Source organism: Herpailurus yagouaroundi, unplaced genomic scaffold (assembly GCF_014898765.1).
Source record: "Herpailurus yagouaroundi ecotype Mexico unplaced genomic scaffold, PumYag 295, whole genome shotgun sequence".
NCBI lineage: Eukaryota > Metazoa > Chordata > Mammalia > Carnivora > Felidae > Herpailurus > Herpailurus yagouaroundi.
In genome coordinates this window covers 3,967,219-3,995,149 of record NW_024412512.1, presented here as the reverse complement: position 1 = coordinate 3,995,149, position 27,931 = coordinate 3,967,219, and the positions used below count along the sequence as shown (strand labels likewise).

The 27,931-nt window shown below is 57.1% G+C and overlaps 3 protein-coding genes across 10 annotated transcripts in view; 1 reads left to right on the top strand and 2 right to left on the bottom strand.

Moving 5' to 3' along the window:
• Positions 1-774: 774 nt before the first annotated feature.
• Positions 775-16,803, bottom strand: HSD11B1L (hydroxysteroid 11-beta dehydrogenase 1 like). Of its 5 annotated transcripts, none has more exons than XM_040461622.1 (8): positions 16,799-16,803; positions 2,904-3,048; positions 2,689-2,819; positions 2,153-2,264; positions 1,732-1,823; positions 1,462-1,555; positions 1,167-1,332; positions 775-1,087 (listed from the first exon to the last, which is right to left on the bottom strand). In XM_040461622.1, the coding sequence occupies exons 2-8, from the start codon at positions 2,974-2,976 to the stop codon at positions 892-894; spliced, it is 864 nt and encodes a 287-aa protein (XP_040317556.1). In that variant the 5' UTR covers positions 2,977-3,048; positions 16,799-16,803; the 3' UTR covers positions 775-891. The 5 variants fall into 5 exon arrangements, with proteins under 5 accessions (XP_040317556.1, XP_040317553.1, XP_040317554.1 ...); XM_040461619.1 differs by lacking the exon at positions 16,799-16,803 and adding an exon at positions 4,812-4,919 and having other exon boundaries at positions 2,904-2,999; XM_040461620.1 differs by lacking the exon at positions 16,799-16,803 and adding an exon at positions 4,812-4,919 and having other exon boundaries at positions 1,167-1,293; positions 2,904-2,999.
• On the top strand, positions 4,840-7,118 carry MICOS13 (mitochondrial contact site and cristae organizing system subunit 13). Of its 3 annotated transcripts, none has more exons than XM_040461626.1 (4): positions 4,840-5,316; positions 6,048-6,156; positions 6,443-6,494; positions 6,881-7,118. In XM_040461626.1, exons 1-4 carry the CDS (start codon positions 4,868-4,870, stop codon positions 6,976-6,978), a joined length of 708 nt encoding a protein of 235 aa, XP_040317560.1. In that variant the 5' UTR covers positions 4,840-4,867; the 3' UTR covers positions 6,979-7,118. The 3 variants fall into 3 exon arrangements, with proteins under 3 accessions (XP_040317560.1, XP_040317561.1, XP_040317558.1); XM_040461627.1 differs by having other exon boundaries at positions 6,048-6,208; positions 6,881-6,945; XM_040461624.1 differs by having other exon boundaries at positions 5,146-5,316; positions 6,048-6,225.
• The window catches only part of SAFB (scaffold attachment factor B), a 37,472-nt gene continuing 21,260 nt past the window's right edge, over positions 11,720-27,931 (bottom strand). Inside the window, exons 6-21 of one of the 2 annotated variants that reach the window (XM_040461612.1) lie at positions 27,357-27,384; positions 25,905-26,415; positions 25,436-25,485; positions 24,503-24,597; positions 22,635-22,784; positions 22,473-22,555; positions 22,034-22,173; positions 21,781-21,869; positions 19,436-19,542; positions 16,985-17,275; positions 15,699-15,836; positions 15,441-15,483; positions 13,002-13,117; positions 12,690-12,796; positions 12,209-12,275; positions 11,720-12,017 (exon numbers count right to left, since the gene is read on the bottom strand). In XM_040461612.1, coding sequence (XP_040317546.1) covers positions 11,888-12,017; positions 12,209-12,275; positions 12,690-12,796; positions 13,002-13,117; positions 15,441-15,483; positions 15,699-15,836; positions 16,985-17,275; positions 19,436-19,542; positions 21,781-21,869; positions 22,034-22,173; positions 22,473-22,555; positions 22,635-22,784; positions 24,503-24,597; positions 25,436-25,485; positions 25,905-26,415; positions 27,357-27,384 — 2,145 coding nt within the window. In that variant the 3' untranslated portion in view covers positions 11,720-11,887. The remainder of the gene's footprint in view (positions 12,018-12,208; positions 12,276-12,689; positions 12,797-13,001; positions 13,118-15,440; positions 15,484-15,698; positions 15,837-16,984; positions 17,276-19,435; positions 19,543-21,780; positions 21,870-22,033; positions 22,174-22,472; positions 22,556-22,634; positions 22,785-24,502; positions 24,598-25,435; positions 25,486-25,904; positions 26,416-27,356; positions 27,385-27,931) is intronic. The other variant, XM_040461614.1, reaches the window with a different exon arrangement.

The window sequence follows — 27,931 nt, the reverse complement described above, 5'->3', positions numbered from 1 at the left end:
CAACACCAGCTTCAGATTGTGATGATGCCATGAGATCAGCAATGCCAAGGGCTTAGTGCCTGATACACATTATCATTATTGCTGCGCAACCCCTGTACTGCATGCTGCAAATAAAACCTCTGTGCCAGTCAGTACTCTTCCTTTCACCCGTGACTTGCTAGGCAAGGGCTGCCTCTCGCTCGGCCTCCATTTCTCCCCTCTAAAATAGGGTTGACAAGTCTGGTCCCCATACACAAACTCCTCTTGACCCACCTGCCACCTGCAAACTGGAAGGACCAAGCAATTTGAACACACATGTGCAAGGGTAGAAGGATTTTTATAATGAAACAGGAGGCTGGGTCCAGCCCAGAACACCGTCTTTCCCTCCTCCCCCACCTCAGAACCCATCAGCAGGTGGACAGTTTCAAGGTTGTCCCTTGGTTGGGGCAACGGTAGGGGAATGCTCCAAAACTGAGTGGAAAGAAGAGATCGGGGCTGCAGAGGATCCAGGTGGGAGATGGACAGGGTTCCCAGGGTGGCTCAGGGGTGGTGTGCCCTGTTTCACACGGCCAGGGCCGTGGCGAAAGTCACATCACCTCTCTGAGCCTCAGTTTTCTCGTCTGCAAAACGGAAGCAGCAACCATGTCATCAGTGGTGGCCCGGAAGGCTGAGGTCATGCCTTCCAGGTCACTGACAGGGTGCCTGGCACACGATCAGCACTTGCACACCGGGAGTGGTGACCGTGTTTCCAGGTGCTGGTAGTATTTCTCGGTTTTCCTTTTCTGTCTTGATGACTCTGTCTTGAGCCACGGCCACCGTCTCCGAGGTGTCTCGGTTCGTGTCCCGGCTCCGGGACGGCTGGATAGAGGGTTCCCCTCTCTGGGAAGCTGAAGGGGTGCCACCCGCAGCAGCTCAGGCAGCAGCGGCAGCGGTGACGTTGAGCTCCTGGCGGATGAACCAGGCCCTCGGGTGCGGCAGCCATCCCCGGAGCAGACAGAGCAGGCGGAAGCGCCATGGGTAGAAGACGCCGGGGGCGCGTGTGGCGCCGCCGCGGATCACGGCCAGGGCCGCCTTGGGCCCTGGGGCCGCCTTGGCCCTCGTGACGCCCCTGGGGACAGGAGGGTGCGGTGGAAACTGCGGCTGGGCGGCCCCTCACTGCCCCTGCCCCTGATGGCCCCGGGCCTCACCTGACTCCCTCGGCGGGGGAGGCGCGATCCCAGAGGCCCAGGACACACATGGTGATGGCCACGTTCACGTCCTGCACGTCTAGCTCCCGCCGCAGAGAGCCGAAGAAGCCGTCCAGAGCGAACTTGGCTGCCGAGTACGGGCGGGAGAAGGATGTGGGCACCTGGCCTAGGAGGGCGGGAGGGCAGCAGCTGAGTGACCACCGCCGCTCCCCCTCCTCCAGGGGGCCTTCCTGCCCTGGGGCTCGGCCGCATCGAGCCCTGTGGCCTCCCGACTCTCCGCCCCGCGTGCACGCACCGAGCAGCGAGGACACGACCACCAGAGAGCCTTGGCTGTCCGTCAGGCTGGGCAGCGCCAACGAAGTCAGCTGCACGTAACTCAAAAAGTTCACCTGGAGGTGGCGACGGCGAGTCACCGAGCCGCGGAGAAACTCGAGCCCGGAAGGGGCGGGGCTTCGAGGCGTGGGCGGGGCCTCGGGCGGGGGGCAGGGCCTGCGGTGGGGATTTAGGAGGGGGTGGAGTCTGGGGATTGGAGGGACGGGGCGCTGGCCGCGGAGGGGCGGAGCACCTGCATGAGCCAGCGTGTGGCCTGGACGCTCCTGGACCGCGAGCCTGCCGGGGTGGCGCCGAGGTGGTTCAGCACGAGGTAGTCCAGTCCTCCTGGCCCGGAGAGGCCCATCAGCAAGGAGCTAGTCCTTGAGGCTCCGCCCCTGGGCCCGAAGAGACCCCGCCCCTAGCGCCGTCGCCTTGAACTAGCGACGCCTCGGCCAGAGCGCCGACCCGGTGAATTCGGCCCCGGGTGGCGCCCCGCCTAATAGCAAAGAGACCGGGCCCTCCTCCCTGCATCCTTCCAGGCTTCGTCCCTGATCCAATAAGGCCCGGTCCAGAGTTCCAGCCCCTGGCCACGCCCCGGGCCCCGTAAACCTCCACCCACCGACTACCACGGCCCCACCCCATTCGGGTCTTGCCCCGAAGGCCCCGCCCCTCACCCAGCTTGTCCAGCGCGAACTGCACCACGCGCTCGGGCACCTCAGGGGAGGCCATGTCCGCAGCGATGTAGAAGACCTTGGGAGCGCCCAGCTTCCGGCAGTTCCCTACCACCTGGGGGGGCCAGAGCTGCCCGTGGGCCCGTCCACCCCAGCCGGCCCCCACCCCCACCCCCCGCCACCTGCTAGGCCACTGGGGCCCCGGCCTAAAGCCCCCTCCCCTACTCCGAGCTTCAACATCCGCCATCATTCATTCTCAATACTCAGCGCGGGCTGTGGACACTACCCATCCGCCCACTGACTGAGGATCCCTCCCGGTTTTACCCCCGCTGTTTCACTGTACCAACCCAACACCATAACCCACGAGAAGGTACTTTTATTGTCTCCGGTTTGCAAATGAGGAAACTGAGGCACAGCGGTTAAACAACCGGCCTCAGGTCACACGGGAAGCCTGGACCGTTGCAAGGATTTCAGTAAGCCCGGGCCCCGCTTTCCACCCACGCGCACCCGGCCATCAAACGGGAAACGGGATGTCTCACCTTCTGCAGGAGGGCCTCCGTGTGGGCAGTGAGCACCAGGTGGGAGCCCAGGCGGGCGTAGTGATATGCCAGTTCCTCCCCGACGCCCGCACTGGCCCCTGTCAGCAGCACGCGGGCTCCCTGGAGGCTGGCTGGCAGTGTGGGGGGGGGGTGGTCAACCCTGGGGGTGCACCGGACAGCTGGCCAGATTCCTCCCTCCCCCACCAGGCACTCACCAGGGTCAAAGTTGTCATCCCAGTAATACGAGAAGAACAGGGCTCCCAGCCCGGTGAAGAGCAGTACCTTCATGGCCCTCCCCGGGGCTGCAGGGGCTGCGGCGGGAGAGAGGGTGGCGGGCACAGGCCTGGCTGACAGCCGCACCTGTCCAGGTCACCAGGCTACACAGCTGCCCTGCTCCAGTCCCCTCGCCTCTTCTGGGCTTTCACCCTCCCCCCAGCGGCCAAGTCACGTCTTGCCTCGCCCTGCTCAATATCCTTGAGGGTCAGAGGACCAGCCCCTCTTGCTCACGCGGCCGGTTGCCACACCTGCCTCCTCACTGTTCCTCAGAACCAGCCAGTCTCCATCCTGCCTGAGGGCCTTTGCACTGGCTGTGCCCTCTGCCCCGAATGCTCTCCCCAAATATAACCCAACGAGTTGCTCTCCCGCTTCTTTCAAGTCAGAGCAAAACTGATCTCCCCCGAGACTGTCGTGCTCCATGAGGCAGGAAAGAAACGGAAACCTGTTTCTGCTTTGTTCACTCTTGGGTCCTCAATGCCCCACACTGTGCCAGACACTCAGCAGGTACTCAAGAGGCACCAGATGGACACTGAGTGACAGGAGGAACATTGCGGGTAGGAGCTGGGGGAGCTAGAAGGAGTCTTAGGCCTGGGTTGGAGACGCAAGAACCTATGCCATCAGGGTTAAGATGTGACGTCAGCTGTGGGAGTGAATTTACTCGTTCCAGGGGGAAGGTGAAAGAGAAACAGGCCAAGTGTTTAATGTTTGGCGGGGGGGCGGGGGGGGGTCATGCATTTCCCCCCAGGGAAAGGCACAGGTCCATCCCATCTTGGGGTTTCAATCCTTCAAACTCAGGAGGACAAGAGAGGGGATTTCCAGAACTGAGAAATGGTGGGGTTGGAGTGTCCTCAGATCTTCACTAGATCCAGCCATCAGTCCTTTGCCCCCACCCCAAAGTTGCAGCTGCCCCCCGCCCGGGCTCCCCCATCTTCATACGCCCTCCCTCCCCCCGCCCCCTTCAGGCAGCCAAAGGGATCTTTGTCCAAAGAAGTCTGATGTTCCGCTTCTTGCTCCAAAGCCTCCTAGGGCTCACCACTGACCCCATAGAGACCAAGATCGTAACCTCAGCCCACAATGCCCAGCGGGTCGGGCCCTGGCCCGCCTGTCCATTCTCCTCTTCCACCATTCCCGTCTATGAACCTCCCTCAGTTCTCAGAAAAGTGAACTCCTCGCTCGCCCTTCCCCAGTCGCGGCAGCCACCCCACCTCTCCTCACTTCCAGGGAAAGGCTATGAAGCGCCTCAACCTGGCCCTTAACCTGACCCTCTTCCGACCCTGGCCCTGACCACAGCAGCCACGCAGGGGGAGGTGGGGTCGGGTGGATGAATGGCCGGCTGGGTGGATGGATGGATGGATGGATGGATGGATGAAGCAGTCGGCCTGCGATGGGGGACGAATAGGGGGAACCAGACGATCGCAGAACGTACTGGTCCCCTGACCTCCCTGGGCCTCAGTTTCCCCTCTGGACAAAAAGGACGTGGGCCGTGTTGCGCGCTCCCAACCTCGCACTTACCCACTCGGGCCTCAGTTTCTCCCCGCGGTGCAGAGGGGCTGGGGTCCGGGCCAGGGAACGAAGCGCGCGCCCCTCGGACCTCCCTAAGTGGTCGCGTCCGGCCGGTCCCCCGACCACGCCCCCTCCCGTAGGGCCCGAGTCACGTGACACCGAGCCCACCTCCTCAGAGGGAGGGGCCTGGACCCGGAGACTTAGCGCCCGGGCGTTGCCGGGCAACGGCCAAGGGCCAGGCTAGCCCCCTCCCAGTCGTGGTTCTGGTCCCGCCCCCGGACGAAAGCCCCACCCCCGACCCAGATCACGTGGCCGAGGGCCAGCTTCCCTCACACAATTCCGACCTCTCGTTGCCGTGACGACCATCTCACTGGCACACTCTTCCTGGGCCTGGGCCCTTATGCCCCCGCGCGGGCGCGGGTGGATCTCCCGGGCTCCGACATCTTCTTGGGTCACGCTCCGGCCTCATTCTAGACGCCGGACACCTGTTTCCCCCTCACGCCCCCGGGACCGTGCCAGGCGGGACTACATTTCCCAGGAGTCTTTGCGGCCAGGCGAGCCGTCCGGCGCTTCACGGGGCCCTGCTGACTCCATTTCCCAGGCAGCTTTGCGGCTCCCGGGCTCTGAAGATCACACTTCTCAGAATCGTTTCGCTGTAGGGCCGCCGTCCCCCTCCGGAGTCTCCGAGCCTTCGAGCGACTTCGACTCCCGGAGGCCTTTGCGGCCGACTAGGGTGACTACGTTTCCCAGAGGCCTCTGCGGCGCCGCCACCGGAAGCGGCGAGCGAGTCGAGTGTCCTTGCGCGCGGAGCCGAGGGACCATGGTGCCCCGAGTGTGGTCGCTGATGAGGTGCGTGGGGCCGCCGGGCGGGCTCGGAGCCCCCGAAAAAGTCCCCGCCTGTGGGCACCCCCTCCGGTTTGCTCCCGATTGGATCTTCGAATTCCGTGGTGTCAGGTCCCCCATCGCCCAGATGGGGAAACTGAGGTTCAGGCGGGGAGGGGCTTCCCGAGATCTCCTGTCGCCTCCTTCCCGCGTCCCAGCGAACCCTTGCCTCCTGATTGTCTGTGTCCGAGACCCCTCGGAGCCTCAGTTGCCTCCTCTGTAAGGTGGGAATGCCGCACGCGCTGTTTCAGGAAGTTAACTCGTGCCCAGAGCGACGTATGACATACAAGAAATGACCGGGGTCCCTTGGAAGCCCCTCGAGGGTCGCGCTCGGGTCGTGCCTCCCGGGGCTGGAAGACAGGAAGTCAGGGGTCTTAAGTCTTCACTATTCCCTGCTCTGTGCGGGATCACGCGTGACCCACGGTCCCCCTCCGGGACTTAGTTTCCCAGGTAAACGGGGCCGAGTAGCTCCGCTTTGCAGGGTGAATTGAGTACAACACTCAATGGGCGTAGTAGGCGTCAGGCAAGCCTCTGCGCTTCCAAAGTGCCTTCCGCTGCCTGGCTTCAGGTGTGGCGCTCTGAGGACTGTGGCAGCCCCGGGAGTCCAACTCCTCCCCACAGTGGGCCTGGAGCCCCGAGGGTGGCCACTGGCGTCCCATGAGCTACTGAGCTGCTGTCCTTCCCTTCTCTGCCTGCAGGTTCCTCATCAAGGGCAGTGTGGCCGGGGGTGCCGTCTACCTGGTGTATGACCAGGAGCTGCTGGGGCCAAGTGACAAGAGCCAGGCTGTCCTTCAGAAGGCAGAGGAGGTAGTCCCCCCAGCCCTGTACCAGTTCAGCCAGTACGTGTGTGAGCAGACAGGTCTGAAGATACCCCAGGTACCCTGGGACTGGGAGTGAGGCTAAGGCTTGGGGGTGGGGGCCGTGGGGGGGGAGGTGTGGTGTCAGTTCTGGGGTGGCTTTTGGTCCCTGGTCCCTCCAGCCCTGCGTGGTGTTCTCTGCAGTGGGCTTTGTGCTGCTTTCCGCTGCCTCCGGAGGGGGCTGGGGCTCCTGGGCCCTCCCCTTTTCACCTGCCCCTTCTCCCCTCTCTTCCCAGCTCCCAGCCCCTCCAAAGTTTAACTTTCACATCCGCGACTCCTGGAATTCAGGTAGGCCCCGGTCCCTGGGCTTGGGGGTGGCGGCCCCTGATACCCCAGTCAGCACCCCCTGCCCCCATTTCCTGGCCATTCCTCTCCATCGTTCTCCTTCCTGCTCTGTGCACCCCCTGCAGATCTAAGAGAGGACAAGGGGTGGAGATTTCAGGGGGGTGGGAGCAAGACAGAGCCTCCGTTGAAGACAGGTCACTTGGGAGCTCACCGTGTGACTTCAGACAAGGCGAGGCCCTGCCCCATCTCTGCCCCAGTTTCCCCGTGCGGAACTGACCAGGCTGGAACTGGGGCCTCTCAAAGCCTTGCGGAGCTAGGGTTTCCGGGGGGAGCGGGGAAGCGGCGGCCGAGCCCTGTGGCTGAAGGCACTGGGCCCTCCCTCCCCACAGGCATCATTAAGGTGATGTCGGCTCTGTCGGCGGCCCCCTCCAAGGCTTGCGAGTACTCCAGGGAGGGCTGGGACTACCTGAAGGAGCGAATCAAGTAGCCTGTCAGAGGAGGCCACCTGCCCCAGCCAGGAACAGGGGCAGGGATGCCATAGAGCTGGAGACTCCAGACTGGGACTGAGACCCCACGCCAAGGGCAGCTCCCGGCCTTGCTGGCCCAATAAAGGACTTTGGAAGTGTTCCCGACCCGTGTGCTTGCCCTAGGGGCTTGGGGTGGCCCGGCTGGTGCCAGAGTGCAGGGACCTGGGCTTCTGGTGCCTAGCGGCTCGTCAGAGCTTAACTTTGACCGCAGGCATTGGTTCACCCCTTTGCTGTCTGCGCCCTGCCCGCTGAGTCCCCAGCCTGGTGTGGGGGTTGAGAGCCGACGCTTGGCCCTGGTGCTCCGTAGGCAGTGCTCCGGGCCCAGGAATGAGCAAGTGCTGATGGCCCGCCCGGGTTGGGGGTCTCAGTTTGCGGAGGGCTGAGCCCCTGGTGGGGCGGTCTGGAGGTGGGGACTCGGCAGAGTGAGCAGAATTCATCTGTCTCCGTGGCCGGGAGCTCGTGTGGCCGCCCGATCTCTGACTGGCTCAGCTCACTGATCACCCGTGTCTAGTCTAGTCCTGGCCCTCCCTTGCCTGCTTTCCACCCTCAATCCCCCATGGTCTGGGGATTCCTGGGGACCGCAGGCTTCACGGTCATTGCAGTGGAGGGGGGCTCCCCGGCCCACAGAGGTCCTGCCTTCCCAGCGTCCCCTGCTCCCCTGGGAAGCCTTTCTGCCCTGGATCAGCTGCCTGGTGACCTGAGTGTTCTTCCCCACCCGGCGGGACAAGAGGGCGGACCCTGAAAATACTCCCAGCCCCGAGGGCATCCCACCATGATGGCAGCAGGAGGAAACCTGTGCCCCAGACGGGCAATAGGCCGTGGGCTTGGGTGGGAGGCAGAGACTGGCCCGGGCTGCTGCTCCAGGAGCGGAGACCAGGCCTGGGTAATGGTGCCCTGAGCTGGGATGGGATCCCCCGTGCCTGAGAGTTGTGGGAGTTCTGTTGCTTGGTCTAGTGGTCGGGCTCCCCTAGGCCCATGAGCAAGGAGAGGACGGCGGTTACGCGTGAGGAAAGCAGAGACCAGAAGCCACGACGTTTTGCAGGCCCTTCGGGGATGAGAAGCTGGCGCAGGTCCACGGGAGGTGTGGGGAGGAGTGTGGTAGGGGATGGGTGGCCTGGCCTGCTGCGTTTGGGGAGGGAGAGCCCAAAGTGACCTGCCACTCTGCTTTCCAGGGACAGTGTAGGTGGGCCCCCCGTGGCCAGTGGGCCCCTCCCATCCTGCCTGGGCCATGGCAGGGGTAGGAGCAAGTCTAGGGCAAGGGCAGGACGAGTGGGGCCGGGGAACATCCCTGATCCTTGGGACCTCCCAGGAGGGAGCAAGCCCAGGTTCAGAGGTAAGCCCGGTAACGCACCCTAGCCTGACCCCCCCCATCCACGGAGCCCTTCTACAGGGAAGGAAGCAGATGGGGGGGCCCATCGTACAGATGGAGAAACCCGCGTGCGTGGCCGGGTCCAAGCCCTGCTCCTTCCGCCTGGAGCCCAGGTAGTAGGTGGTTAGCTTACGCCCTCCCCTGGGCACAGGATTTCCAGTTGCCTCACTCCCATGACCCAATCCTGGGCCTTTGAAAACTGGAGGGTTTGTGGGGCGCCCGGGTGACGCCGTCGGTTAAGCGTCCAACTCTTGATTTCAGCTCAGGTCACGATTTCGTGGTTCGTGAGTTCAAGCCCCACGTCGGGCTCTGCGCTGACAGAGTGGAGCCTGCTTGGGATGCTCACTCTCTCTCTTTGTCTCTCCGTCTCTCTGTCTCTGCCCCTCCCCTACTCTCTCAAAATAAACTTAAAAAAAAAAAAAATGGCCTTTGAAAACTGGAGGGTTTGTGCTCAGGGCACGCGAAGCTGGGGCTGTAGCACGCGTCACGTAAGGCTCCTTGCGTCCTCACGACCCTCCCGTTACCATCACCACCATTTCCCAAGGAGAGGCAGACCTGGAGGGAGAGAGGCCTGCCAGGGCCACCCTGCCGTGCTCTTGAATAACTCCTAGCGGAGCACATAGGAAGGGAAACCAGCCTTTGGAGGCAGGTCGTTAATGAGCCACCCTGGGAACGTGCTCGGCCCTTCCGGGGCCCCTCACCTCCATCCAGGCAGCTGAGTCCCGCAGGTCCGTCGAGTTCTGGGCTTTGGGCAGCGTCTCTGCCGGCTGGCATCAGTAGGGCTGGTCACGGGAGCGACTGCCGTCCCTGCGGGACGCACCTGTGTCAGGTGGGGAGGGGGCCGTGAAGCGGGGGCTCCGAAAAGGCGGAGGTGGCCTGGGGCCGCCTGGGTGGGCAGGAAGGGCTTGAGGAAGCACCCGGTCACCCCCACGGCTGCGCACAGCCGGGCCCAGGGCAGCTGAGGAAACGGGCTGAGGCGGATGCACCTGTCAAGAGAGCGCAGAGCAAGCGGGGCTGGGTCATCTGACGGAGGAGACCCGATCCCCCCAGGGCGCCGCTCCGGCTGCTCGAGGCCCCCCAGGCTCCCAGCAGCCCTGGGGGGATGGCCCACAAGGTTGCCCAAGCCTGAGGTTTCCGTCTACCCTGTTGGCCCCCCGCCAGCTTTCCCTGCTTGCCTGGATGGCTCTTGTGTTCCGGGGCACGATGGGGGGGCGTCCCCCGAAACAAGCTCCGGTGTGCACCCACAGCCTGGGCCAGGGGTCAGCCGGCCGCTGGCCCCCCGCTCACACGGACCCAGCCACCAGCCTGCAGACTGGGGCGCCATTCGTGACTCCGCCATCCCCTCGTGCAGCCAGACCCAAACTCCTGTCCCCTTGTATCTGTCACCAGTGCCAAGACCACCTCCCTGGTCTTCCCACCTGCCCCTTCAATCTGTTTCCCAATGTCCCAAGATCGGGTCACTGCCCTACTCAGAAACCTTCTATGGCTCCCTGCTGCCCTCCCCTTGAGCCCAGACTCCTCAAAGGGCCGTTTGCTACAACACAGCTGGTTTTCACCACAGCCCTCCTGCCACCCTTCCTCCGGACTCCTACTCATCCTGCCCACATACAGCTCGGCCTCTGCCTCCTCCGGGAAGTCTGCCCTGATCCCTCCTTCCCACCCCTGGGCTGAGTCTGGGCCTCGTGACCGCCCTGTGGGTGTCCCATCATGGCACTTACCGCCTCGGGGCCGCGTCTCCCCAGCTCAGCATCTCATGTGCTTGGGACCAGCCTGGGCACCATAGGTGTCGAGCAGCACCCCCCCCCCCCCCAAATACCCGCAGACCCTGTCTCCTCAGTCCCGACAGCCACAGGCGTCTCCAGGTGCTGCCGGGTGTCTGCCCACTGGGGACGGTCATCCCAGCTAACCACCACGCCTCGGGAGTTTGTAGCAGTCACATGTCCACTGTGACCAGCGACCAGACTGAGGGGCTTGATGCAACCCATGTTGACCGCACCACAGATCAACACGAGTCTCGCTGGGCTACGATGCAGGTGTGGACGGGGCTGGCTCCTTCTGGGCGCTCCAGGGGGAGTAATCCATTTCCTGCCTTTTCGGCTTCTAGAGGCCACTGCACTCCTTGGGATGAGGGCTGCTTCGTCTCCAAAGCCGGCCGTGTAGTCTGCCGGTCTCTGGCTCCCCCGCCTCCCCGCTCCCCCGTGAGGACCCTGGTGGTGGCACTGGGCCCACCCGGGTAACCCCAGGGAATCTTCCGTCTCCGGGTCCTGAACTGAATCTCATCTGCAAAGCCCCTTGGCCACGTTAGGTGCTGTTATGTCCAGGTTCCAGCGATTGGCGTGGGGTCGTCTGCAGCCCCTCCGGAGAGGGGGCTTGTCTGGCCCCCCACATCTGAGGGCTTGATCTCCTGTCTGTCTCCCCCTAGCTGTGGGTTGTGGGGGGACAGGAGCCCAGGCTGCCCCAATGGTTGGGCATCCCCAGGCCCGAAACAGGCCCAGACCCTACTTGGACATGTCAAAGACGGGAGCCCAGAGGGGCAACCAGCCTTGGTTGGTTCCCACAGACCAAGCAGCAGCAGGCCTCCCTTGCGCTACCGGCTACCGGTGTCCTACGCAGGTGAGCTGGACCTCCCTCCACACCTCCCCCGCCCTCCCCTCCCCCTGCAAGACCTGGGAGCCACAGCAAGGGAGCCTGTGGACCACATGAGGAGGCAGCACGGTCCCAGGTGCACACCTCGGCACCACACTGTGTTCTCGCTCCCCCCCCCCCCCCCCCCCCCGGATGCAGTTCCACTCAGGAGATCCTAGGGGGTCAAAGCCACAGAGACAGGAAGTAGAAGGTGGGTGCTGGGGAGCAGCGTAGAAGGGTTTGTGTTTGGGAAGACAGAAGGTTCTGTGGATGGAGGTCAGTGGTGGTGGCACAACGGTGTGCCTACGCTACTGCCACGGGCCTGTCTACCTAAAAATGGTTAAAATGGTAAATTTCACATGATGTGTCTTTCACCCGATTAAAAAAGCACAGCGGCCTGTTGAGCCAGGGGTGGGAAGCAGGGTGCGGGGGACAGAAAGCTCTGGCGTAAATCAGAGGCCCCGGAGGAAGAGGGACAAAACGGCCCAGGCTCAGCAGGCGGCAGGTGAGCGCCACCAGCAGACTGCTTCCGGAAACCTTAACGGTCCCTTTAAAGCTGCCCCCGTCCGTCCTCCTCCCTCCTTCCCCGAAGGAAGAACCATGACTAAGTAAGCAATGCCGAGTATGATTCAACTTACAAAAATACGTGAAATGAAGAGAGACGACGCTTTAAATAAAGGGTATGTGAACAGAAACACATTTATTACAAAAAAACAAAAACCAAAAAAAAAAAAACCAAAACACAAAAAAACATTCACATTGTATTGAGCTACAATATGGCAGCAGATAAAAAAAATTATTGTACACAGTTTAAGAGAAACTCCTAACAGAACATACTCTTGTCGCCACGTGACAGAACACAGGAATCCAAGCGCTTAGTAGCGGCGAGTGAAGCGGGTGTCGTTGGGGCGGCTCCCCCGGTTCTGGCCTCCGAATCCACCCTGCATTCCGCCGCGTGGGATCACGTGGCCCCGCGAGGCCCCGCCTGGGGCGAAGCTACCGCGCCTACGACACGACACACACGGTTCCCATGTCGTTCCCGGGACCGAGGGGCCCACCCTACACGCCCCCGTGTTCCGGGAGCAGCGCCTCCAGCGGGCAGAGGGAGGAGGTCGGTGGGGCGCCTCCCGGACCATCTGCGTGGCCACCGTGCAGAGGGGAGAGGGCTGAGCTGGACGGGCGGCACAACACCTTACCCTGACATCCCTCCCCGGTTCATCATGTGACCTGGCCCAGAGTGCCCGGACATACTCCTTTCGCCACCTGCGAGACGAGAGAGGCCGGTCACACGGTGCCTCTGCGCACCGTGGAGCGCACGTGGAGCACAGAGGACACCGACGCGGGGCTCCCGTGACTCCAGTACCCTTCCTGAGCCACCCAGTGGACCCAGACCCCGCGGATGCACACGCCGGCCGTCCTCGCCGAGCAGCGGCAGAGAGGAGCTACCTGTGCCCACACTGCTCTTCCCGTGCCAGACGGCTTCTGTCCATTCCCCCTCCCTCCCCACATCCAGCCAGTAACGAGCAGGACCCCAAGGAGGGACAGCAGAGGAAGCCGTTCCCGCCCTCGAGAAGCAGGGAGACGAGCAAAGACGGGCGTAAAGCAGGTGGAAGCCTGAGCCTTCCAGGTGCTCCCCCACGAAGACAGACACGTCCCCGGCTGAGAGCCAGTCCTCACCTTGCCACCTCTTGTGGTCCCTGTCTACCATGCCTCCGTCAGCAGCACCCTGCCACGCACGGTCATCCTCTATTCTTCGGCCGTGGTCCCCCCAGTCACGTCTGCCCCTTAGGAAAAGACGCCTCTGATTTGGATTGCCCCCTCTGCGCCTTGCAGAATAGCAGGCGCCACGGGTTCCGGAAGGTGGGTTTCGCGTTCTGTGTTCCCGGTCCCCATCCTCTCTCCCTGAGCCAGGGCTCCTCGGGAACACACACTGATCCTGCCAGGGGCGTGTGAGGCCCCTGCAGGTGCTGTGGGGGGTGGGACACAAACCTGGGTGGAGGAGGCAGCCCCCGGCCCTCGCTCATCCTCTTGTCAGAGCCGTATCCCCAGCCGTCCCGGGAGTCCCGCCCATGGCGCTCTGGTCCTCCGTGGCGTTCAGGGTAATGCTGGACGTGAAAGAGCCAGAACAGAAAGAAGGCTTCGGTATCAAGCTTGGATCCCAAGGCCTTGGGGCCAACAAGCTGATAATGACGACGACAGTGACAGTAACTCAGAAGCACTGGCGAGCATTCTACACACGGTCGTGTGCCACAGAGGCCATTTCGGCTTGCTCAACAGCCACATCCTCAAAGTCTGCTCACGGACAAGTGAGGAAAACTGAAGAATGTAAACAACGGAGAAAGAAACCGAAGGATGAGATCCACCCTAATCCAAAAGGAGAGACTTCAGGCACCGAAGGAGAGAAGGCGCTGGGGCCTAGTGGCCGCCCTGTGCCAGGAACTGACAGACAAGCAGTGCACCCGGGCCCGGTGCTCTAGCCCCTAGGAACCTCCAGAACCAAACGACCACTAGGGATCCTTTCACACTCACCCCAGACCTGGCGCCTCACCGGACTGACCACCAGCCACTCTGTGGCGTGGTCTGTGGAACCTGCTGGCCTGGCCCTGTTCTACGCGCCATCGGAAGGACGGAAGAGAGAGCCCTTCTAGGAATGGCTGTTTCTCGTTCTAGGAAATGCTGTTCTCAACAAACGCTCGCCACTGGCCCTTCACCCGAAGCCTGCCTTGATTGCCGGAAGGACGCCCCAAGCTTTAGGGAGCTGGTGAGGCGGCTTTGGCTCCATTGTTGCTCTCATGATCCCACAAACCCAATCTGTAGCCCTGTGGTCTTTTGCTCCAAGATCACATTCTAAGCGAGAAAGCCTAGAAAGGAGTCCTGGTAACGAAGCCTCTTGGATGGATGCTCCGGCTGCCCTGTGGCTGCACGCGTCCGCGCTTCTGCGCCTGCTAAGCCAGGAGCTCGCCAGGGCCGTGGCCGTGGCCGGGGCCAGCCTGTCACACGGGAGCCCTGGCCACGTGTGCTTCCGCCTCCTGCCTCCACGGGCCTCGCGTTCCCAAATGTGTGCGGACACCTCCCTCAACCAAAGTGGGGGAGGTGGGGCTCAACTGTACCAGATGGACAAACACAGCACTGTTCCTTCCAGGCACAAAGCCAAAGCCAAAGTGTCCGGGCAGGACAACAGCTGCTTAAATGAGACCCCGAAGCCCCACTTCCATAAGGAACCTGCAGGACACACCAGCTTGTAAAAAAACAAAACAACAACAAAAAAACAACAGCTCACGATTCAGACCACTTCCTTTCGACAAACGCAAATATTTCCGAACAAGCAAGCTTTTCTCGGCAACCTTCCGAAGACACCGAACCGACAGAGAACACTTTGCACAAAGCCGATCTCTAGCTCTGCCCGGTTTTTCACAGGGTAGCCACACTCTCCTGCCCACCGACCAGCTGGTGTAATGGCTCAGCAAGACCCTGAGAGCCTGTGTTCGTGTCCCCTTCTGTGTCCCATGTCACTGCCTGCATCCAGGGCAGCACCAGGGTTACTAAGGACAGCACACACAAGAGAAAACATTCTTTCAGGTTTGGGAGCGCTTCAGCCCATAGCGGCAGGAGAGAGCAGGCAGGGATTAGCAGCTGCGTGTCAGGAGCCGGGCCAACCGGTGTAGACATGGCTGTCAACCCATTTAGCCCCCACACCCTGAGCAGGGGGGAGTGAGCGCCCTCACTTCAGAGTTGGGAGACACGTGCTCAGCACAGTGCTGACACCAGAATGCGACTCTGGTTCTGGTTCCGGAGCCTGGACATCTAACCACCGAGCCCCACTTCCCCAAAGAGAACCGCCAAGAGCGGGTGTAGATTCAGTTGCTCTTCAGATTCACCTCCAAGAAGAGGAAAAAGAGGCATGCGACGACCGCTCCGGAGGTAGCAGGGGACCCGCTGGGTACGGCCAGGACTACGCAGTCCCCAGCCACGCCCTCAGGAAGCGAGGAAGGAGGGCAGACAGAGCCGCGCTCCAGCAGGGAAAGGAAACTCACGGGCAGCAATTGTGCCCCCACGCCGCCCTGACCACAACCTTCCGGAATTCCTCCCCGCACCCCCCGATATTCCAAGTAAACCCACTAAAGAGCGCGATGTGGAGAAGTTCTTAATCTAAACGTTCGACAAGTAAAAGAAGAAACTCCAGCATATTTTTTAACATGTGAGTCCTGCAAAGCACGAGCCCCTGGCCTCTCATGGGCTGAGCTGTGCAGACGGTGACAGTGGAGCCCTTCAGACTCACCCAAGGCTCCTTAGACATTGATACAGATACGGCATTTAGCTACTTCGCCATTCAGAAGTGAACGAACCTCAGCTAAGGAGGGAGACAGCACGGAGAGAGAATCGATTCCACGGCAAAAACCGTGGCTGCAACTCAAGTTTCTGACTCACCTGTCCTTCTCTTTCTCCCATCATGGATCTTGAACCTTCCCTCCTGAAAAAGGAAATTTAAATGAAAACATAAGAAGAGAAGGTAGGTCGGCTAGACACCCCCTCCCCCAATAGAAAACATTTCCCAAACCGAACCCAAGTTATTCACAGCCTGAAGGTCTCAAAGCCTAGAAAGGCCAACCCTAGTCCTTCATCATTCAGAACGAGAGGAAAAGAGAACTTGTACAAATGGGCAGGGTCACTGGGAGCCTGGCTGACCTGTCGACAGAGTGGTCAGGGTAGCGGCCCCGGTCCCTGTGGTCAAAGTCATGGAAACGGTCCTGGCGGTTGAAATCAGAATGGTAGCGCTCATCCAGAGCGGCCCGCTTTGCTTCCGGCCAGTAGGCATCGTCTCGCCTGGAGGGGGAATAAAGAAGTGATATAATTTCTCCCTCAAGTTCATAACCTTTGCGGAGCTGGTGAACTGAACCCTCAAACTGTCCCTGGCTCCTATCATTCCACAGAATGAGAATTAACTTTTTCGTCTTTGCTACACAAGCTGAGAGCGGCCAGCAGGGTGATGTGGGATCCGACTGAAGGACCCCCTTCTATTCTATCCATCAAGCCTCACTTGACCCTAAAGAGAAGAGCCTTGCTTTCCCTAACAGGAGGGGACGTGGGCACACCTGCACACCCGCAGGTCGCCTCCGGGAAGAGCACACGGCCTCAATCTATCAGGACAGCAAGCGAGAGTCGTGACCCCCAGCTCTCCTCAGCGCACTACCTCTTTTGCTCCAACGTGGACTTAACCCAGCAAAGACACCAGTGGGGGGACGTTGAGAGGCACCTGAAATATACTGTTTCAAAAACAGGCATGACCGTAACGGACTCCCAGCAGTGGTGTTTTGCCCAAAGGCATCAAAAATCCTAAAAGAGCTCGAAGGCCCTCGAAAGAAGTCTTGCTGGATATTACACGCAATCCACGCAATATCCACACAATAGAGGGAGGACTACAAAACGTGGTTCTTCCCGAGTGGCGATGCGTGCAGAAAAGCTGGTCATATCAGTGTTGGGATTACCACCCTGGACTCCCACCAGCAAGGACTGAAATCGGGCCCGTTTTTCACTGGGGCTAGCGTTGGAGTATGCCCAAGTCATGTCGGTATGTCCAGGGAATTAAAGTTAATACCACTGGAAACGAGCCACAACACATGGCTACAATGACAAAGCCTACACGGAGGCCTGAAGGAAGTTTCTTCCGGTCGCGGGTCACCCCCCTCGGCACTTGACTCGCATGTAGCCCCGGGCTGAAGAACTCCCTTCCCTTGGGGGTTCTGTGCTAGGACTTGAACGTGAGGCTTTCTTAGGCGCTGCTCTACCCATTTCCCCACTGACCCCTAACAATCTCAGGTGCCCGACGAACAGGACGTCAAATCGAGCTGTAGCCCGTACGCATGCGGCCTTTGAAACGAGAATCTCGCGGAAGCGCGACGTGGGGGACCCTCACCCGATCCTAAAGGCCACAGGCCGCCTCCGGGGTGGCGGCTAAGGGCAGCTAGGCTCACCGGCCGTCCACGTCGTAGGGCCTCCGCACCGCGGGCCGCCGCTCCTGCTCGTAGCGCAGCTCCTGCTGGCGCCGCAGCTCCTCACGCTCGCGGTGGATGCGCTCCTGCTCCCGCCGGCGCTCGTGCTCCACGTGCATGCGCTCGCGCTCCAGCCGCTCCCGCTCCATGCGCTCGCGCTCCAGGCGGTGGCGGTGGAAGGCCAGCCTCTCGCGGGCGATCTCCAGCCGCTCGCGCTCCTCCCGCTCCCACTGCGCCTGCATGCGCTGCTCCCACTCGCTGCGCTCGCGCACCCTGCGGGAGAGCAGCTGCTGGAGGGGCCGCGGTGCCGGTGGCATCACCCGGCCAGGCGAGCGGCCGGGACACGGGAGCCACGGCTCCCGCCCGCCCGGAGCGCGGACCGGCCCCGGGAGCTGCAGAAACGCGGCCCCGGGGCCGCGCCTTCCAGACCGGCCAGGGCGTCGGTGCGGCGGCAGCCCCGGGGTGCCCCCCAGTTCGGTCCCCGATCGGCGGGAATCAGAGCAGAGAGGCACGGGCACATAGGGGCTCCTCTAGGATAGGAGCTGAACCTCACTTCCCGAAACCTTTTCTGCAGATCAACATCTGATTCCATGAAACAGTCCATTAAAAATAAGAAACAGAACACACTTGCCACAGGAAATTAAGTCTCGGTCAGGACCTCCTGTCCCTGAATGAGCTTCAGTCACCCCGGGATGGGGCGAGTGCACTAGAATTGAAATCCTGACGATGTTTGTAAACTCAGATGAGTTTACCAACAGGCAGCCCGTGGTGGCCGAGCGAAGGGCCGGGGAGCCCGCGCAGCCCGAGGGCGCGGCCAGCTCTGCTCTTGTTAGGGACACCAGCTACACCCCAGCGCATTTCCTGCCAGTCCCTGTACGTGTGACACGGAAGACAGTGGCCACATTGTCCCCTTTCCACCCGTTGCTACGCCTTTACAGACACCTACTTATACCGGCAGAAACGCATACTCTTGCCTCACTGCCGGGTTTTGGACAAGAATGGCTACAGCCTCCCTGATTAATGCGACACGTCCAGGTCCTCCCACATCCGCCTTTACAGGTCAAGGGCAAGGGTTCAGGAAGGGCCCCGTGGAGCGGACAGGCCACGGTTTATACAAGCAGCACCCAGAGGCAGACCTTTTGATGGTCTCCTAACTTTCACAACCTCACACAATCGGAGGCTTTCTCATGCACAAGTTCCTCTAGGGCAGGTCTGGACAAGTAGCACTTCTAGGTCTGGGGCACTAGACTCAGCCGCGCGGGCCTCCGCGGAATCCCTCTCCAGGGGGCGCGCCCCGGTCCCCCACACTGGAATGCACACAGTGCACCCAACCAAACCGGCAGAAGCAAAAACTGGTCTCGCTGCTCTTTTCACGCGCGCTCCCGGTGCCCAGTGAAGCCTCCCTTCGTCCTGAGTCCTGCGGCACCTGACCCGTCCCTTCTGTCGACTCGCTCCTGTCCGTTTCCTAGCAGGTTTTTTTTGCCTCCTTACATTTCCTTCACATCACGTTTATTCCCATCCCTCGTGGATCTTTCACGTACAGACAGAAGTTACATTTTCTCTCGGTCAACCTCTCCTTCCGGCCCCCAACTCTTGAACGCACCAACTTCCGCTATATACGGGTGTTGTCAGCTTTCATGTTTGTGTTCTGTCACCAGCTGACGGGGACTGTTCTGTCACTGATGGGAGTCGCAGACCCAGAGGGCCGACCAAAGGAATAGCCAAGTGACTTGAAGCTATTAAAGGATGGGAGAGCCCATCCTTTTGTCCCTGCTGAGAAACGTCACCACTGACATATGAAGTCCCCACCTGCGCACGGGTCAGCTCTGCAGCCCTACGTCACTTCAACACAAGGGCCCTTTGTCCGGCGCTCGTCCCTGCGCAGCAGGAAGCTGTGAGTGTACGCACACCAGAAAGGCCGTGCCTTGCCCCCTCTACTCATTCTTACTCTGCCAGTTTTACCAGCGCTGTTTATTTTTTCAACTACAGTTTAAGAATTGTTTCTTTGTAAAAAACTGTCATACAGTGTGTTCAGTACTGCTTGTATTTAGTTTTTAAAATTTCTGGAGACTTTTTCTTTAGCTTTTTTAAGGATGGGGACATCTCTGCTCTCTCCCTGCGTGTGTCCCACTGTTTCTCTCCCTTCCAACCGCTCTGGGGGCACGCCGGGTGTGTGAACCAGCACTGCTAGGCATTTCAACTCCCTGCCGTTACCTCCCAGAATCATCAAGAGATGGGCCTATCTGCATGAGAAGATCATTTGAAAATAACCACAGGATGGAAGAGCACAGCAAGTCTATTGAAGGCCAAAGGAGCAACAGGGTTTAAAGCAATATCCCACCCACAGGGGGCTCTGAAAATATGCCCCCATGACATGGTCTGACTAGTCCAGAGACAGAAGCAAACCAGGAACACTGCTGGACACGGACTCACCTCCGGGACTCAGAGTCTCTCGACTTCCGAGGCTCTTTGACTTTATCAAAAGACACAACAGACCGCTTCTCTCTGCTGGCCGATTTGCGATCCTGGCTCTTAGAAACCTGGTTCACCAAAAAATATTCACGAGTTAAGGTAGAAATGACAACAGGAAGAATCAGGCGAGTCCACATCCAAGCATCCAACACGAAGATTGGAAATGAACGTTAACATTTAATGGGACAACCAGTTAACAGGGTGTTCCCTCCTAAGAAACTTCATGTTTTCCTGACCATACTTAAAAATCAAAACGTCATCACCATGCCAAAATATCCAACGAGAATTTTCAACAGGGTCAAAATAGAAATATTATCTCCCTAAACTTTTTATATGATGAAAACCAATTCTTAAAAAAATGTATTTGGGGCGCCTGGGTGGCTCAGTCGGTTGAGCGTCCGACTTCAGCTCAGGTCACGATCTCACGGTCCGTGAGTTCGAGCCCCGCGTCGGGCTCTGTGCTGACTGCTCAGAGCCTGGAGCCTGTTTCAGATTCTGTGTCTCCCTCTCTCTCTGACCCTCCCCCGTTCATGCTCTGTCTCTCTCTGTCTCAAAAATAAATAAACGTTAAAAAAAAAAAATTAAAATAAACTCCTTGGAGTGCCTGGGTGGCTCAGTCGGCTGAGCGTCCGACTTCAGCCCAGGTCATGATCTCCTGGTTCATGGGTTGGAGCCCCACGTCGGGCCCTGTGCTGACAGCTCGGAGCCTGGAGCTGCTCCAGATTCTGTGTCTCCCTCTCTCTCTGCCCCTCCCCAGCTTGCACTCGGTTTCTCTCTCTCTCAAAAATAAATAAAACATTGAAAAAATAACATAACATAAACTAAACTCCTTACTCTCAACTCTTTACTTCTGTTCTTTTCCTTCCTAATTAAACATGCAGTGAGTGCCCAACCATGGCTACCTCTAGTATAGCTGAGGATTCCTGATTTGTGTGACTGCGTTATCTTTACGAGACCTACCCATCTTAGCCCTGGAACTCATACTTCCATTTTGCCATTTTCCACTCGTTTTACATAAAATAACTGTAAAAGAGCTCACATGTACTATAACATGTGCACAAACATAAGCACGCTGAAGTTTGCAGAACTGGAACACTGGCTTGCAATAGCCAAAACGATTTGCCATCTCACAGCACAGGGTAACATGGCAGGCCCGAGGCTGGTGCCTGGGAACCTGGCGTTCAGAGTGTCTCCAGCTGACAGTCCCAGGGTGGTCACTGTGCCTAGACTGTGCCCACTGTGGTTTCTGCTCAACACCTGCTTTCCTCTTAGAAGTCACGAATTTCGGTATATATCTAGCAGAACGTCTAGGTAACCAGCCCCCAAATAACAACCTTGGGTGCTGACACTAACAGGCTAACGGGCTTCCCTGGGCAAGAGCATAGGCCACACGAAGGGGAGAGCACAAGGGAGCCTGCACAAGTCCTCTCTGGACTCTGTGTCTTTTCCCCCATGACTGGGCTGTGTATCCTTACTGCACCACCGTAGGTAATCTTAGCTGTGAGCACCATCACAGGCCAAGCCCCGTGGTCCTGAGGGTGAACTGGTGAATGTGGGTGGTCTTGAGGACCCTGGCCCTATATCTATCCAAGTTGCAAGACCCCAAAATTGAAGTTAGGGACACTGACAGCTGCCTAAGCCCTCACAGCAGGCAGAGTGAAATGGTAAGGACCCAAGACAGGTACTTTGTGAATTGTGTTCTCTGGAGCATCTGCGTGGAGAAAGAACACGGGACCGAGCCCAAGTGGAGATCCAACTCAGAAGGGCATGAAACCCCAGCTGGGTTACATAGGAGTTTAGGAATGTGTGATGGAGAGCTGCCACCACTTTCAAGGGAGACCATGAAAATGGCCACCTACATGTGGATTCGGGTGGGGGAAGCCAACTATTCCCATATTTTAATAAATATGGCAAATATGTCTTATAAAGACAGTGCTCTAACTCCGTCATGGCTTTAGTTCACATTTGAACTTTAAAATTAGCTTTAGGTAATAAGAAAACAAAAATTCTCATCAGAACAAAGTTATGCGCAAACAAAAGCTTTTAAACTCTTTCCGTTTTGGGGGCAACTGGGTGGATTAGTCACCAGAAATCAAGCGTCTGACTCTTGATTTTCACTCAGGTTACGATCTCATGTCTTGCAAGTTCGAGCCCTGTGTCAGGTTCTGTGATGACAGGACGGAGTGTGCTTGTGATTCTCTGTCTCTCCCCTGCTCTCACTCTCTCAAAATAAACTTTAAGAATAAAAAATAAGTAAGTGAAATAAGAGAAACACTAAACACTCTAGTTAGAAAATTGATACTCACTCTCTCTTTGGATCCTGAAGTCTTGACACTAATAACAGGCACCCCTTTAGATTTATCCATCACTACGGTCCGCTCGGTTCCTCGACTTCCTACAGAAGAAAGGAGTTGTGTAATGGAAGAAACAGAAAACTCCCAGATTAGACAAAAAGGATTTCTCTCTATGGAAAAGAAATCTAGTATGCACTGCTGACAGCAAACCGTAAACCACACCAGCCGGGAACAGAGCACAGGGCGACATCACCAGTGACAGCACCTGATTTTGTGGTTCGAGATCGCTCGGAGGGGCCAGGTTTCTGATCATCTTGATCTTTACTCTTTTCTCCGCTTACGTCTTCACCCTTCTTAGTGTCCTCTTTTCTATCAGCTTTATCTTCCCTCTTGAGGTTCGCAGATCTACAAATGACATCCCAGAACAGACGCACGTTACGTCCAACATTTAGGCAGCGAAGCAGCCACGACGAGACTCTTGCAGTGAGCGCCACGTGACCAGGAGCCTGCTCTCCCCAAGCACCCTTGGAAGAGGGGCTGAAGGAAGGAATGCTCTCAGGGAGCTACTTGAACCCCCTCCACCAAACGTTAGTATAAACTAAAGGAGGGGGAGGCCTTGCGGTCTCCCTGTCCGTGGAAAACGTGCAGGATGCGAAACGTAGAAAGGCCATCTTGTCCACAGTTCCCTCAGAGAAGAGCGATACCTGTCACTGGTGCTGGACTTCTCCTTCTTCCCCTCACCCTCTCTCTTCTCAGAAGTTTTCTTCCCAGTTGGTTCATTTTTCGCCTGAAAAAAAAGAATCAAGTGCAAGTATTACCTTATTTCCTCAAAGGGTCACATCCCGGTAAGAAAAACCACCACTTACTTTTTCCACGGAGATCATCTTCCCGTGGAGCTCTGTTTTGTGCAGGTGGTTAATGCATTTTGTGGCCTCTTCTGCTGTGGACATTGTAACAAAGCCATAGCAGCGAGCTCCAGGACTCCGGGCATTTGTCACAACCTTAGCGCCCACCACCTCAAAGGAAAGCACACAAAGGGGACTCAGACACAAAGCCCCCGCTCACAGACCCCCAACACCCGCTGCGTGAAACGCACAGGACGTCCCCGTTCACGCTGCTTTCTTCTGATGCAGGAGTCCCGGCACCTGCCCTGGAATGAGGACTGTGGGCGACGCCCCGTCACCCAGTGCCTGACAAGTGGCACATGACAACTACGGAGGATGACGCTACCGCCTCACTGGGACGACTCTGCGGATCTGCCCCACTTCCGGCCGTTCCCTCTGGGGATCAGACCTCAGCCGTCATTCCGTTAGCCGTGTGGGCAGTGAAGCAGGAAGACAGATGTGCACGTGGAGACTGACGTAAGGACGCTAAACCCATCTTACTCCGAGCAATGACAAAATTCGGTAGGAGAGGTTTCTGGCACCAGAGGCACATCTTTGCACACTACTTACTTCTCCCAGTGACCCTGGCAAGTTAAGGTTAGGCACTCTGGCTCAGGGGAGGTCCCACATAAGCCAGTATTCACCCTCATTATGCCACACGGACACTCAGACCCAAGAGAGTTTCCGAGCGGGCTGTCCCTACTCAAGGACATTAAGCTGAGAACGAACCCAAGACACTGCAGGCTCCAAGGTGACATGTCCCTGCTGAGAGTACCCATCTGGGCCACAGGGGAATCGTGAAAGAGGCCCAGCACGCGTTACCGAGGCCCAGGGAATCATTAGTTATTTCTACAACCCCATCATATTTAATTTCACTCTTTTTGGTTCCCAGACATCGATAACCAAAGCAAATACTATTGGTTTTCTCCGCTATAAGTTGTTGAATCCTTACTATAAACAGAGGCCTGTGCTTAAGTCTCACTTTGGCTTGCCCCAAAAGCTACCTCTGAGAAAATGAACCCTGGATGCAGCAGTTTATTTAGGAGGTGAATCTAGAAAGCACATGGGGAGGTGGTGAAAAAGAGAAGGGAAGAGAGCTAACGCAGGTACTCTAAATCAAACACGGAACCGCAGCCGGCCTGGAGGGGTGGGGGAGGCGGGTGCCTCTATCCATCATGGCCACCGCTCTTGGGCTGAGCGAGGAGGGGAATCAGGCAGAGGAGAAGTGGCCCGGCTGTGGGTGAGAGCAGGCAGGCTGAGAGACACGGGCCGGGCCACCAACAGCTCTGCAACAGCTACACACGCCATCCGAAGGAGCCAGCACCTCTGAGGGCCCTCAATCAGACGGGAGCTCACACAGGGGAAATGACGTGCTCCCGGCCACTCGACTGTGAGCAGCAGAGCTGGGCCCACAGCTGCCCAGACCAGTCTGACCCTAAAGGCCCTGTTTACAACCCCTTTCTACAGCCTCCCTCCAGTTCCACAGTGACCACCATCTCGCAGAAGTGCTGACAGCACCTCCCCGCCCTGCCCTTTGCCACCACTGCTGAAGTTGAAGACTCAACACCACAGAAACAGATTTAGAAAATCCTCTAAAATTTACGTGGTGGCTTTGGGGCCCGGGAAAAGGGAGAAACAATACGGAGCAGGCGTGGGCTCTGGGAGCTTCCACCTCTCTCACTGCGAGCAGTGGAGGGACAGACCCGCCACAGGCTGTGAGCAAACATGAGCCAAAGAACGGCACGGCGTCGTTCAAAGCAGTCTCCGAGAGGGGACAATCATCTGCATGTAAAGGCCGTACTACATTGGCTTAAAAACATTTTCTCTCCTCGATGACCCCTGGGTCTTACCTTCCCATATTTGCTGAAAAGATTCTTCAAATCTGTGGCTCTGGTGGTAGAAGAGAGTCCGCTAACCCAGAAATTTCTACCACAACTGCTACGACCTATTTCAAAAGAAAAGTCTGGTCAAAACCACCACACTCACGAGATCCTGAGTCTTAAAGACTAAAGTCATTCCAAACCAGACACTTCCCCACTTCTCCCAGATGCCAGCACAACCCAAGCCGGCTAAGACAGGAGGGCCTGCCGCGTCCTCACACGACGCTGGGAAACGCACACCAGGTCTACCAGGGTGGTGAGCAAAGCCAGTTTAACAGCAGTGAACCAGGGGCTATCAGGAACGTGGGAGGTTGGTTCACATAGAAAGTCGCCAAATGGCACTAGGCAGCCCGGTGGAGTGGCTTCTGCCCATAGAACAGCTGCTATCAGGATGAACCCAATCCAGATGCTTCTCCTTCTTGTCATATATACCTTCCCACCTATGCCTCATCTGGATTTCTTCCTCTAGACTGCTAAGAAGGAATCCGAACCAACAAAATGTCGTCTCCATTAGCGATTTTTATAGAGAGCGAAGCTGTTGATCAACCTGAGGTACCAGATAACCCCACGATAGCTGAAGTCAGAACATTTATTCCCATTTACAAGTATCACTGAGGCTAAGGAAGTCTGCAAATCAGAGGGCCAGTCAGGATCGATGAGCTCAAAGTGCTCCCTCGAAAACAAGTGTCTGCTTCCGATCGACAGGTTAACTCTGAGGACCTGGCCTGCCCTCTATAACCCAGAACCTGCAGATGAGTAGCAGAGGAGGGGAGAAAGGCTTCATGAGAGGCCCCAAAGCACATCTGGGAAAGAAACACCATATGCAACGAACCGGAAGCAGATACCCCACTGCTGCCAAGGCCCAACATGCTCCAGGAGACTGGGGTCGCCCCGGTGACCTACCCTTTTCCTCTTTGGAAAGCCTTTTTGTATCCGAGTCATCTTCGACAGAACTAGAGACAAAAGATAATGTCACTCCAGAAGGAAGCAGCAGAGAGGAAACAAACTCAAAATTATAAAACACGTGCTGAGGTTGCATACCTACCCGAAATTTAGTTCTGAAAAAATGATACCCCGACAAACTTGTATTGGAAATCTGACCTAACCATAAGATTTCAGACCCATAGGAGTTAATTAATTCTGCTGGGCTAAAGATAATTAGGAAGAATTAAAGAAAACAACCATGATAGGTTGAGAAAAGAAAAAAGATTATGTAATCAGTTTAAAATAAAGAGAAATAAAACATCGTTTAGAAGTAAACTACAATTGCATCAGTCTGGCTGGCCAATTGCAGAAAAAACAGCTTATGTGTGTCATTAAATGACCAATGAAAAGGAGATAGCGTCTGGTCTAAAACTGAGAAAAAACAAACCTCATTTTCTGATCAGCGCCCTCACTGGCTGAGGACTCTTTAGGAGCCGGAGGGACTTCATTACAAGCTTCAAAAGCAAACTTCTTCACGTCTTCTTTGCTATCTCTGGGGTCTGGGCTTGAGGCTTCCTGGGGCGCTTCCGCGACCTCCTCGCTAGAGGCTTCCGTGTGCTCTGAGGCTTTACTACTCTGCTCAACTGGCTTCTCTAGCCCTACAGGCTCACAGTCCGTCCGCGCGCCATCGCCCGGCTGCTCCACGGGCTCCCTTTTCACTACCGCTAACAGGGTGTCTGCCCTGCTCGCCTGAGCTCGTGCTGTTGACTCGCTGGCCAAATCTAAGTCACCCTCCTCCGGATGGGCGCTGCCAAAAAGGTCCTCTTCCTCCGCAAGCTTTCTGTCTGGCCCCACGCTACTTGTATCCTGTGCAAAGGGCTGCTCCAGCTCGGAACCTTCTTCTTTTACTGGCTCAGATTTACAAGTTTCCCCCAAAATGTCGAGTATTTTCTCATTTTCTACGGATTTAACAGGAATAGAATGGCACAAGGTTTAATTACCAGGGAAATAAAGCAATCACAAATGCGGAACCGGCACGGCTGCCACGCTAACACGAAGAGAACCGCTAGCTACACAGAGATTGGAAAACCCGCGGGTACACAAAGTTACACTGGTTACACTACCTGCGCTCCAACCGACTGCTACAGTAAGCCGCTACGCTACATGGAAGAGAAAAGCATCCCAGAGATTTAACCCCCAAAACCTTCTGGCTGATTCTTGACAGTCTTCATTCTGTCGTCGTTTACATAGAACTCTTCCAAATTTAGCTTCCAAAGTCCAAGTTGCTTAACTGAATGTATCACCATTCACTGAACAGCTCAATTTCCAAATTTCTTTGAATTTCTTTTAACAGAACAGTCCAACATGAAAACCAGAATCTCTTCCATCGGTGATCTGAGATATTTGCAGTCCAGAAAGTGAACGGTATTTGTTTGGAATTCTCATGAAGAAACTCTTTCCTCTTCTGGAATCCAGTTATGTCTCAATGTTTTAAAACGCATCTCCCTACAGCTACCTGCACTGCCTGAATTAAAAACCACAAAGTTAAGACACTGCCCAATATCACAAGATCTGTTTTGTGGGGTGCAGAGGTTATTAGCTCTTGAGAGGCATGCAAACTCTTTCTACATGTTTAAATGCCGTTTACGTTTAAAAAGGCATGAGATAGTCTCATCTCACCAATACAGTTTGTAAAATGAGAAGTCAGCCACTTTCACAGATCTGGTGATATGGCTGGGTTTCCAATCTCTATGATCCTGGTATGTTCTGGATCGTAAACCTTTAGAACAATGTATACTACAGTAAGGCAACTTTTTAAAATTAAAGAATTTAAATTAGAGAAGGTGGAAAGCTAGAATGGTTCCAAACCCCCGCTGGTAAGTTTTTCATTTAACAGTACCTGGCTCCAAGGATGGCTCTTCAATTTCCTGCAACAAAAAACATAAATAAGATTGTGCCAGATGAACGCAATCTAGTTCATTTACACTGAAAACTAACTAAAAGGGGGATTTCTGAAGTACAGACTAGGAAACTCACAACTGCACCAGGTGGAGAACCTGCTCGCGCATTCAGGAAAGAGCCTGCCCTCGGACACGCCACCTCCCTCCCCTCCGCCCCAAGCTCCCCATTGCAGGCTACTCTCCAGGGGCCTCAGCCCTGGTTGCGGATACTGTTTCTTTTGCCTTGTTTCCCCAGCACCTGGCAATCGTATCACTTTCAGTGGTGATGACATCATCACGGGCTTGTCGGTCCCCCTAGACTGAACTCTTAGAAGCCAAGAGAGCGGTGTTTTTGTCTACTTGGGGCGTGTAACAGAATGCCTGACATTTCACTCAACGTAGCGCTAATTTCTAAAAATTCAGAAGCGTGAGGGAACATAGGTACAGGTGGTTGGACCTCTGTTCTTAGTTCACGTGGTCCTACTACCTCACCTCTGCCTGCCTGTCACTTGAGTGCTGTCCAGCATTACACGCT

What these genes read in the sequence shown, in the direction of transcription:
- MICOS13 (XM_040461626.1), top strand. Translation starts at nt 4,868, where the DNA reads ATGCCCCCGCGCGGGCGCGGGTGGATCTCCCGGGCTCCGACATCTTCT. An exon ending in CGAGTGTGGTCGCTGATGAG is followed by an intron (nt 5,317 to 6,047) that starts GTGCGTGGGGCC and finishes CTCTGCCTGCAG; the next exon opens with GTTCCTCATCAAGGGCAGTG. An exon ending in CCGCGACTCCTGGAATTCAG is followed by an intron (nt 6,495 to 6,880) that starts GTAGGCCCCGGT and finishes CCCTCCCCACAG; the next exon opens with GCATCATTAAGGTGATGTCG.
- HSD11B1L (XM_040461619.1), bottom strand. Translation starts at nt 4,833, where the DNA reads ATGGTCGTCACGGCAACGAGAG. An exon ending in GGTCGTCACGGCAACGAGAG is followed by an intron (nt 3,000 to 4,811) that starts GTCGGAATTGTG and finishes CTCCCGCCGCAG; the next exon opens with CCCCTGCAGCCCCGGGGAGG. An exon ending in GGATGACAACTTTGACCCTG is followed by an intron (nt 2,820 to 2,903) that starts GTGAGTGCCTGG and finishes CCACACTGCCAG; the next exon opens with CCAGCCTCCAGGGAGCCCGC.